Source organism: Corticium candelabrum, chromosome 18 (genome assembly GCF_963422355.1).
Source record: "Corticium candelabrum chromosome 18, ooCorCand1.1, whole genome shotgun sequence".
In the NCBI taxonomy this organism is placed as follows: Eukaryota; Metazoa; Porifera; class Homoscleromorpha; order Homosclerophorida; family Plakinidae; genus Corticium; species Corticium candelabrum.
Window position 1 is genome coordinate 2,200,754 of NC_085102.1, and position 12,022 is coordinate 2,212,775.

The 12,022-nt window shown below is 37.4% G+C and overlaps 1 protein-coding gene and 1 long non-coding RNA gene across 3 annotated transcripts; one reads left to right on the forward strand and one right to left on the reverse strand.

Annotated features, from left to right (window-relative positions):
• The first annotated feature begins 1,778 nt into the window (after positions 1-1,778).
• Positions 1,779-3,077, forward strand: LOC134193867 (ras-related protein Rap-2a-like). Its single transcript, XM_062662716.1, has 4 exons — positions 1,779-1,995; positions 2,117-2,173; positions 2,308-2,387; positions 2,508-3,077. The coding sequence occupies exons 1-4, from the start codon at positions 1,866-1,868 to the stop codon at positions 2,979-2,981; spliced, it is 741 nt and encodes a 246-aa protein (XP_062518700.1). The 5' UTR covers positions 1,779-1,865; the 3' UTR covers positions 2,982-3,077.
• Positions 2,968-10,571, reverse strand: LOC134193868 (uncharacterized). 2 transcript variants are annotated; one of them, XR_009972118.1, is made up of 3 exons: positions 10,494-10,571; positions 10,379-10,410; positions 2,968-3,721 (listed from the first exon to the last, which is right to left on the reverse strand). It is a non-coding gene; the product is annotated as an uncharacterized LOC134193868 (long non-coding RNA). The 2 variants fall into 2 exon arrangements; XR_009972117.1 differs by lacking the exons at positions 10,379-10,410; positions 10,494-10,571 and adding an exon at positions 6,995-7,143.
• Positions 10,572-12,022: the final 1,451 nt, after the last annotated feature.

Here is a 12,022-nt window from a genome sequence, read left to right on the forward strand (position 1 = left end):
CAAAAATTAGATGGTAATATAGTCGATCTCGATTACCTCATCATTAGTTCAATTGAGTAAAACCACCCCTCAAGACAACTGGTGGAAGACTTCCCAACAATTTTCTAATTTTTTTGTAGTGACAGAACCTGACAGATGGGCTACACGTATTACTAACATGTAATACTAAACTAGTGGTCAATACTGTCACACAGTGTGTATACAATGCCTCTGGACTGTTTTTGGCTCAAAGTATGGCTCAAAGACCTACAAGTTTTGTTAGCAATTTTCACTTTCAAAGTTTGTAGACCTCATGAGACAGCAGCCAACCTCAAATTTGATTACTATATGTAGGAACTACAAATGTCATCACTATATACTTTGACACCCACCATTCTCAACTGCATATGGGTTAGTGTATACTTTATTTAGATCTGTTATCATATTACTGCAGACTCCTCAACGCCCAAAGCATGTACAGAAGTATTTTCAGCTGACGTGTCACAATACATCCAGGTGACGCTGGGATATGCTTCAGGGGTCTACTGTCCCGTTTTGTCCAGTTTGTTCACAGGTATAATAACCACGTGACTCTACAGGTGGGTCTACCACAAACCCCGCCATATTACCATATGTTTACCAACATACATTTAGTAATTTTGAAATGCCTGCTGCAGCCAAACAGTACAAATAATATCGAGAAAGATGTAAACATATGCACGAACATTATTCTTTTGTATAGAGCACCAGAAGGTAGAAGTGAAGAATGTGGTCTACTGTCACAATGTTTCTATAAATTTGTCTAATGAGAATTAATAATAGAAAGCCTACCTAGAGTTAGTAGACTGGGTTTTTCTGCTGTGGTTATTTATGAAGTATCAAATCACTGAACATTGTTACACTGAGTATCAAATCACTGAACATTGTTACAATGAGTAACAACCAAGTGCTACTGATACACTTCTAAATTCAGCTTCTATTAGTCAGTTAATTCTTTTTGTGTACACATTACAATTTTTCTAGACATTACAGTTTTTCTAGACGTCTGTGAGGCTCTAAAATTTCCAGTACGTGGCATTTCTACCATTTTTACTCTAGTGCGCAGGTCTATATGCATGCATGCATGCATACCGGGAAGCATGAAACTGCTGCCATTTCCTGACGTTTTCCTACCTCAAGGTCGTACACATATATCTTACATTTAAATTCACAACCTATACTTTCTTTGTATTGAGAAATTAGTAGAAGAAACACGTAGGGTAGGTTCAGATCTCTAGCACCAAAACTATGCCTCCCGATATTTGGAACAGTACTATAGGACGTCCTGCGTCGTTTGTCATTTCCTATTTTATACATGACTAATGGACAACCTTCGTCATAGGTGAAGAGATAGCTGTACCATGAGCGTTACAGGTATCCCATCCCGTCACGTGACCCATTTTCCAGATTGTCACCACCGCACAGCAACCGCCAACTACAACCAGACGAAGAAATAGGATAGCATACTACACTATCTCAGTACGGTAACTGCTTGGGGTATGTCCCCTCAACACTTTCCCAAGTTGAATTACCAAACAATCAGCGGAGGTCGGTCTCTCTCTCGGTCGCATACATGTCATGTGACTGTATTTGTTTACGCCTCAGGTGTGCTAAATCGAGGCGGGCTTACCACTACAGCCGTCGCTCTAATAGAATTAATGAGTTCAAGCGATAGTAATGCAAACTAGTGCCGTCAATTATGATAACACCAGACGGTCACGCCTTATATCTACATACGTGTGGCCTACATAGCATCGACTCCAACTCATTCCTACTCATTCCTACTCAAGCGTCGATACCTGGTGGTCATTCTCTAGTGCTGTCGTTGCTACTCTTGCTGTCAAATCATGAAGGACGTACGGAGGAAAGACACCAGGAAGGCGATTCGTTACCCAACCCGTCGTCGATACAGCGATCCCATCGATCAGTCTAGTTGCAGAGTGGCAGTCGTTGGTGCCGCTGGCGTTGGCAAATCAGGTACGTCGCGCTCTGGCTTCTTCTTCCCGCACGCGTCGTGCTTGATGAATGCCTGCATGAAGCCTCGTGCGTGATCCCGCGACGTGCAAGTTTCGCTGTGCTAATTTGTTGTTCTTTGCAGCTCTAACTGTTCAGTTCATTTGCGGCCGTTTCTTGAGCGAATACGACCCTACCCTTGGTGAGTGTTTCTATTTGTGTGTTGCTTGGAGTCTGCACGTGTAGGTGGGAGTAGGTGTAGGAGTGTATTGGCGTTAGTCGATCTCGCGACCACATTGTGCTTTATGTCTGACTTCGATTGTTTTCTCTCTGCAGAGGACACGTACACGAAAGATGTACCTGTGAACGGGAGGGAAATAAAAGTCCATGTGCTTGACACTGCTGGAAACGATGGGGTATGTTGAGTTCACATATACAGTTGGCAGGCGACCATCGTATCGCACTGCCGTGCACTAACACGCGCCGTTTCTAATCAATAGGATTGACGTTAATTATTGTTGTTTTTGTGTTTACAGGACGAGAGCCTTTCGCTTGCTCAAGAGCGTCAGCTGAGATCAAATGACGCTTTTATTATCGTGTATTCGGAAACGGATCGGCAGAGCTTTGAGGCGGCGAGGCACATCCATTCCAATATTGTCCGCTGTTGCACTGACAGAGGCATTCAGAACGTTCCCATCGCTTTGGTTGGAAACAAAACGGATCTTCCTCAGTGTAGACAAGTCAATGCCACGGAAGGAGAGGAATTGGCACAAGATCTCGGACATCGGTGTCGGTTTTTCCGGACTTCCGCTGCTCAGAGTCATGTAGAGATTGACGCGGCTGTACAGTATTTGGTGAAAGAAAGGATTGACGCATACTTGTGCCCCAAGAAGAGACCGGATAAAAAGCATGCTTGCCCGACGCGTTTGAAGAGAAGCATCAGTTTGCAGGAATTTGGACTAAAACGTATACAGAAGAGTATCTTCCGATTCATTCCCGGACTCTCATAGAACAGATAGAACAGATTCCGTTTTGTATAGATTTTGTGTCTAGATCGCTTATATTTTTACTGATGTATATAGAGAAATTCAGACATATTCACTTCAGAGCTACGTGTATAACTAAGTTGTTGTACAGATGATGCTCTTGGTATGATGACTGCCATGCAGTAAGCAGTTTCTTGATAATACACTAAACAAACATCGGAACTGATGGCTGATAAGTAGAGGCATGCGTGCCTACGTCATGAAATGAAACCTGGGCTTGGGCGTGGTGTCTGCTATTGCTATGCGAATAATTGATTGTTGAAGTGTTTATCACCGCTTGCTTGTTACTCCCACGAATATTCCCAGTCTGTGATCAACAGGTCGACAACAGTCAACAGCCAAATATAGCAAAGGGTTCTCGACTCTCTGCACATCAACGGGCCAGTGTTGACTTGTTGACACATTATCATTATGATATAGGATATTCCATTTGCCATTGCTATCAATCAACATTCCGATGTAAAATATTGACATGGCAAAGAGCAGGATCACGCACCCATTTTTTGAAGAAAGTCAGACCAGCATGCATCATTGTTACAAAAGCTTTTGCCCACCGTCCTATCATGACATGTTGAGAATCCCACATTCCAGTCCCTGTTTCTACTGCATTTCCTGTCTTATTCTTGGCGGCACATTCCTGCCAACCACACATTGACAAACATGATTATTTTGACTCCTGTTTTTCACTCATCAGACGTCCAGCACTAAAGCAACAAATCAGATATTTACTATTAGTATTGAAAACCTTCTACAGCCACAAGATGTTACATAGACAAATAAGAAACAGAATATTTCATGTATTCCAAACAGTATGTATCAAATGAAACACTTTCCAGGTGACAGCCAAAATAAAGCATTCACCAAGTGCAGCAAGCTGGCTAGACAGCAAAATATATGTATTCTGATATTGTTTCAAAAAGATACCAATCTATTGATGCACGTGTAGCAATAACACATCAGCTCTATGAATAATGGATATTTTCTGTAGCTTACGAGCAGGTTCAAGCAAACACAGCAACACCTTACATGGATTCCAATATATACCAGTTTACTTAGCAAATATCAGAGGAATAAAATTTTAAATATTGATCACCATCTAGTGTGTCAAATAAAATATGAATATTTCTAGTTGGTAAGCCACCTTGAGTGTCACCACTTTAATTCTTCACAATACTAACTATTCAAACACTTAACTATGAGAAGTATGAAATACATGAATTTAATTGATGTGAAGAAGATGCAGCTGAGCAGCAGATAATCACATCAACGAGCAACTCATTCAATTTGATCAATATTGGATAATGTTAACAACTGGAAGGCATTCTTTGTTCAATATAAATGCCATTGAAACTACTCGATCAATAGAGATATCTTTCTCTGATCATGCAGGTGCATGGTATTGCTACTCGGAATGGTAACTTCAATTCAGATCCAATGAATTATTTATGAATTACAACTAAAGGAGAAACAATTGCTCAGACATAACCACATGCTCATGCACTTCGATGTCATGATCCAAATCATGAGTGGTGAGATCTCACTGACATTTACTGAGACTATAAGTCTGCACTATTTTACATTGGTGTCCATCTATTTAGACTACAATAACTACCAGGCAAGAGAAAAGTGTGAGAACTAGGAAGCTTTCCTGCTTTCAAGAGGACTGTGTGGGAAGCCATGAAGGCAGTCTGTCTGTCAGCCAATTAAGGATGAGAAATAAAGTAAATTTGAGAAAGTATGCATCAGGTTATAGTTTAAGCCAGAAGTAAGTGGTAAGTCATATCCATATAAACAGACATATCTGTCAATGCAATCAACCATATAAACATAAGTCACAGGATGTAGTCACAAATCTAACCAACCTTCTGAACGTCAACCTCTAAACTACCACTCTGACCTATCCTTCACTATTATGACGTACCCCTCAATGTCAACAGTCATACATATGACTGTACATGTAAAATATCCCTAAGGGATATCCAGACCTGACCAACAATATGAACTGCATCATCTAAGGAATGGGTTCATCAATGTTGGCTATCATGCATGCAGTAAGCATTAATTAGATCACCAATCATCACTATACAAACAGACCTTAGCTCAATCTATAGAGAAATCAGAGTATGGCTAAAGCATCACAACCTCTTCAAATGAATGACAAATGAATTTTCAAATTCTAAGATAAATGTTTCAGTGGACCATTTCCCATGAACATTGAAGCAAAAGAATGGAACAAGTCAGAAGACAAAAGGTGACAGCTTCACCTGCATTTTGCTACATCAATAAACCAAAGGATTTGATTATGTTTGTCTAGTCCATAACATTTGTTTAAGCACATCAATTGTGTCCACATGCATCAATGGTACAAGCCTAAGTGAAAAGCAAAGATATGGGCCACACAAGCTCACAACAAACTAGCTCAGCTCTGAAAATGTTTCTGAAAATTAGAAAAATTGAACAGCTAGATCTTTCTTGTATATACAAAAAGGATCCAAATTCATGTTTTGAGTAAAGAAGGACTTGATTTAGATTTAGGTGTCATCTGACGGTGAAATTGTTAGTGTCAATTGAGTATTATTGTTCCTGTTCCCACGCTCTTGTCTATAAAAACCAGCCATAAACTAAATGCTATAAGATTACTACCTGCTCTTACAATAGCCATAGTCACATTAAGGAGCCTAATAGCCAAAACCTAGAGATTTACAAGAACAAGAGTACCCATTGTGGTATGGTAGTGTACTTAGGTGTGACAACTGCTGATCCAGCCTTACTTAGATAGACAATCAAGTCACCTGTCATTAACAAGATTCTCCTATAAGCACGTGTAGAACAAGATTGGTAAGAGTGAGTAAGATGGTCGATACCTTCTAATATGTGTGCATACAATTGGCTGGAAAGTGATAGAAGTGATGACTTGACATCAAAATCTACTGACAACACATATTAGCATGCAATAAGCTACTCACTCTAAATTGCCTACAGAACAGTCACCTGTTGTGGGCACAACACCATCACTTTACTAAAGTTTGAGTATAGCAGACAGATTGAAAGAAAGCTGTAGTCTCATCAAACTTTCCCCAGAATGATGCTCAATCTGTTATTCAACTAAAGGTAGACTTTAATATTTGTATTCCTTTCTCATGCTTTTGATCTAAACATAAGTGACACCAGTCGTTTTTGCTTCTTGTTTTTTTGCTTCTTGTTTTTTTGCTTCTTGTTAATCACTGAAATTTACCAGGTATCAGTCTGTGATATCCTGAGTAACAGTATGTTGGGCTGACAAAATACTTCAAGTGTAAGCAATTGTATAGTATATAATTATGTCAACTGATATATATGTTCACATAATGATCATGTTACATGATACATAGGCTCATATACTAGTTACATCAGGTGACATGATCATAGACATTACAATTAACTGTCTATTTTGTCATTGGCAATGTAAATCATTATGACTAAGTTCACAACACATGCCTCTTTTTCCACTGAAATTGTACTTCTCCTACATAATTACTACAGTTGTCACTCGATCTCTAATACTATAATACATACAATCCATGTTTAATTAAACCAAACTCAATGGTTTTGATAGTTCTATACATTTTTGGTGACACAAGAGTATGAAAAATTGAATTGTAGAGAACAACTACATGCAGTTACAGCAACAGTAGGTGACTTGAGTGATTTTGTTCAAAGTCTTCAAAACGTATGGTTTACTACCTATGCAATTAGCAATATCTGGTGGCAGCACCATTGTACTTAATAGGTAGCTGGGAAAAATTGCATACATATGCAGTATGCTGATGATATTAGTTATTTCATGTATTGTTTGTGAACTGTAGTTTCAGTAGTTTGAATATTTATGAGTGCTAGAATACTGAGCATAGCCTGCTTCTCAATGTCAATCAGCATGCTTATGTATGTTTGTAAAAAGTTAGTTAAATTCCATTTGCATAGTCTCTTTACAATCAAACCTGAGCTATGGCCTTCATGATTGTTTCCTTCCATTAGTTGTGTAAAAAGTGTCAGAAAATGGTTTTTCTATAAGAGAAATGTTAGAAACATTCTAATGATACAGCTATGGAACACTGCCATATGAGGTAACTTAATTTTGTTGAGAATTGTAGACGTGCAAGGTGACCAAGTTTTAACTTCTGGATGACATCTGCATAACAGACATTATACTGTCTTTGGTCTGCAAAGAACTATAAAGTTGTGGTTTGAAATGTTAAAAATTTTGTCTAGAACAACCAAATTTATACATTTCCAATATAAGCAGCTGAACTACTACACATCTGAAAGTACTCACAGAACAATAACAAATTTGTCTACATCATTGTGCCTCAAGAAAAAACTGCACCATGTACCTATAGACCAACAATTATGCCTTAAGTTGACAAAAAACAGTTATTGCTAGTGCCATCATTCTCATTGTGACACAGTTTATTCTTGCACATGGGAAGAAACTCATTCCTAGTTCATCTGCAATTAATACAAAAGATGGAAAAGCATTTCCTGTCGCTGGCCACTGCTACTACTTCATAATTTTGTCGAGAATTGTAGACGTGCAAGGTGACCAAGTTTTAACTTCTGGATGACATCTGACAGACATTATACTGTCTTTGGTCTGCAAAAGAACTATAAAGTTGTGGTTTGAAATGTTAAAAACTTTGTCTAGGGCAATTAAATTTATACATTTCCAATATAAGCAGCTGAACTACTGCACATCTGAAAGTACTCACAGAACAATAACACATTTGTCTACATCATTGTGCCCCAAGAAAAAACTGCACCATGTACCTATAGACCAACAGTTATGCCTTAAGTTGGCAAAAAACAGTTATTGCTAGTGCCATCATTCTCATTGTGACACAGTTCATTCTTGCACATGGGAAGAAACTCATTCCTAGTTCATCTGCGATTAATACAAAAGATGGAAAGCATTCCCTGTCGCTGGCCTCTGCTACTACTTCATACACTACTCACAACCTAAAGACATGGATGCAATTAAGTTACAACAATATAGGTGATGTGGTTAATCAGCCTTCTGGGGCCAACATGTGCGTAAGAGAGGGAAGGGGGTATAAGTAACCATCACGTAGTTCCATTAACAAACCGCAAAGGGTGATGCAAGCAGTAGAAGTGCAAGCAGGCAGCTCACAGATGACAAAAAATTATAGCTGGAGTCTTACCCAGTGTCCATAAATTGTTGCTTTCGATGAAATACTTTTATCCCACTTTCACAAGAAAATAAGTTGCTTTTATAGCATTTTTATAAGCACAAAATATTACAGGTTAATTAAAGTACTTCAATCAAGGTTTCTTCAACATCATGATGTTATTTACACCTTCTACTTACACGACAAAAGATAGAATTAGTAAGTATAAAGCATATATTGAGCACCCTTACTTGTGCTAAATTGTCTTACATAACTTTGCTGAGTATTTCAGCAGCTCTGTCATGTAATAGTGGACTTAAACAACCAAATTCAAGATTTCTGCCCAGCATAAGAAAAGCACTGCTGTAATGTCATCATAGCTGTAATGCATTTTGTGATCATCATGGTAACTATGACAACCTTCAAGAATACTTTCAATTTGTCAGCTTCTTAGCTACTTGAAACAACGTCGTTTACTCTACTTATAGTTACTTCATAACATGCGATCATGCCAAAATATGTTTCAACGCTTTTGGTGACTGATTTAAAACCTTTTTCAAGTTGCTATAACATATAAATACAGACTGAAAAAGAAACAAATAAACAGACAAGAAGAGAAATGAAAAGAGACAAAAGAGAGTTACTTAAACGACAGTATTGTTTGCTGTGGCGCGAGATAATGAAAATGAAAGAATAAAATGTATACTCACAGCAAGTTTGTGAAATGGTGGGAAAACTGCACTGATCGATGTTCTGCATGTCTGGTAAAGTGAAATGTGCAAAAACCTCAAAGTCAATAAGTTTGGAATCATATTTTGTAACTTGATCACAGATTTCTTAGGCGACCAACACCATCACAAATATCATTGCCATGTTCTACTTAATTAAAACATTATTCAATTCTCACTAAAAGCAACAGCAGGGACTAGAAAGATTAAACGTTCAACATGTGCACCTAAAGATGAAGATTATTTAAGCCACAAATATGATGTCATCTTTAGCTTTGATTGCATCCACATCAAATAAATTTAACTGTTAGCCAAATAACAATGGTCACTAACTACAAAATTGCCTCATTCTTCCCCATTCTGTCACTTAGGTAGAAAAGCTTTGACTGCAGTCACTTAGTTGTAAACCATAGAAAGATGTGACAAGTGGACATCATGATCAAAGGCTGGAAAAATTCTCTTTTCCACAGCAACAGGTAATTTAATGTGGTCACAAAAACGCCTCAGAGCAAATATACCATTCATACATCATGACTCCAAAACCAGTAATAAGAATAGCCAAAACGTTGATTCGTAACATAACTATAATTGGTTTCTAGCCCAGTACCAATTTGTGGGATTGAGAATAGAAGCCAAGGCCCACTAGGAGGTTGACAGGACAGCGTGGGGTCATCTAGATCATCAGGTCTAAACCACATGTATAATACCATCATCTGCTGCTGGTCTGTGACCTCAACTTGTAAATCATCTATTTCCATAAATGCTATTTTGAATGCCATCCTAGACATTATTTCCTTGGCCACGACTGGAAATTGCAACTGTTCATTAAACTAATGACAAACGAGTTACAACTGCTTATAATAACTCTTCAATGACAAATCTCTAGGTGTTCACAATACACAGAAAGCTATTGTCACTCTATAACTGCCAGCTATCAAATGGCATATATGCAACATCACGACGCAACTCAACTAATGGCAACTGTTGAGTCCCAAAGTTGTAGTTGTTTCTCTAAAACTTCTAGTACAGTAGAGTCATTCTATACAAAACACTAATTCAATCATTTACATGTTTGAAAGTCCCAACAAAATTAACATTGTCTGGTTCACAGCTACAATCAGAATCATAGTCATAATTATACTCATAATCACTACTGGGTGACAAGAATGTCTTTATTGCAATGTACCAAGAATTATTTACTGTCTATTCAGCAGTGTCTCTAACATACAGCAAACTATAACAAGCTTGCATATAATTATGCAACCAAAGCCATAGTAACTGTCAAAGTCCAAACACTACCTTTGTTTTCTCCAAATTAAATCTCCAGTAGAGTAAGTAAATTCTTACAAAAGACTTTCCCATACAAGCACATTACTCAATCACAATGATTCAGCATACAGTTTTAAATATATTTATACTGATACTGCATGTCTTAGTAATTCTTGCTAAAGATCAATAAAGTGAACTACACCTTTCACCGTGTATCTTGTTTGTTCTTGATAACTAAATGTAGCAAATACACATACATTAATTATGTCATCATTCAGAAAACACAAACAAGTTCCTGAAACTGTACTTTGTCTAACCTAATGGTCACTCTTGCATTGTCTCTTGCCCATTCATACCCCAAGGGAGACTTCCATTTTTTGCCAGTGATGCTAACTGCAGCATAGCAATCACATCCACAGTAAGACTGTTACTTTTAAGTAAAAAAAGTGTTCTTTTATGTTAGAATGGTATACACATAAATACTTATGTAGACAATTAATTAAGCAGACAAACAAAACTATTAGTACGGCTACAAACACAATAAAACTTAATGTAGGCCTCACAAGCAAAATATTCCTATTCATAACTTAAAACAATGAGTGTTAATTTACAGCAGACATTTCAGAGTTTGCCTTGAATGCAGATGCTGCTATCTTTTAACTACAAGAAGAATACGTCAATGTCTAATCCAAGTAACAACATCTGACATTTTTGCTTACTGTAAGATGTAACATATATATATATATATATATATATATATATATATATATATATATATATATATATATATATAATGACTAATAAGAAAAACATCGCGTAATCTAAAGATGTATGAACATTACACCATGCAACAAGCTCCTGTCTTAAAAATTATTTAACTATTGCTTATCAATGTGCCTTGTTTAATTGATAAAATAGTATAAATGATTAAAAGATGTTGAAAAACATGTTTGCAAATCAAATAAATAGTTGTAGGATGTTATAATATCCACTTGATCAAACATTGAATCAATCAAATCATTGACAACTGCTGGCATCAGGTATAATAGCCAAACATCGAAAAACCCTTCCTTGGTGAGCAGACATATCGAGGCAAAAAGGCTAAGTGCTCTAAATGTTTACATCTACTGAGGTTAATTAAACACTCTTGCAGATGGTGACAACCTACTCATATGTTTGGGTTATATCAATTACTATAAATGTGAGAGGAGTCCAAAGCCTATGCTTGAATTAACATGGTTATTTCTAATAAAGAAGCCTGATGTAGTCAGCACCCTAACAAGAAATAATAACGATTCACCAACCGTGAAGTAAACACTTGCTTATCACGACACAGTACATCATAGAAAAGAAAAGACCTAGATGTCACATTGTATGGCACCTAGTCACATGTCTCAAATAAATACAGATTGAGAAGACTTGTCGTGGCTAATCTAATACACTTGCTACAGTTGTTTTGCTAGTCAATCGCTAATTGACTCTAACTCTCATCACTACAAACTACTGTTCCTTCTTGCATGTTGACAGCCACTACAACAAACTTAATAGATTTAGACTTGCCCTACTAAACAAGCCAATCCTAGTCAACCAAACAAGGATATGTACTGTCTGTCAAAATTAGGTTTCTTCCAGTCGTATCAACAAATGTCTATCACCTCAATCAAAGCACTGCTCTCACTGTTGTAGCACACAACATTAAACAATGAGTCAACTTCTGTGACCATGAGAGCTATAAACAAATCATGCTAGCTCTTAAAGCAATTGAAACAACAACAGATCACATTCAGCCATCACACTTTATTGAAAAGCACTGTGCGTCAAGTATTAGTCCACGGTACCACAGGCT

Coding starts and splice junctions, on each gene's coding strand:
- LOC134193867 (XM_062662716.1), top strand. CDS start 1,866: ATGAAGGACGTACGGAGGAAAGACACCAGGAAGGCGATTCGTTACCCA. Junction 1,996..2,116: donor CGCTGGCGTTGGCAAATCAG/GTACGTCGCGCT, acceptor TGTTCTTTGCAG/CTCTAACTGTTCAGTTCATT. Junction 2,388..2,507: donor ACACTGCTGGAAACGATGGG/GTATGTTGAGTT, acceptor TTGTGTTTACAG/GACGAGAGCCTTTCGCTTGC.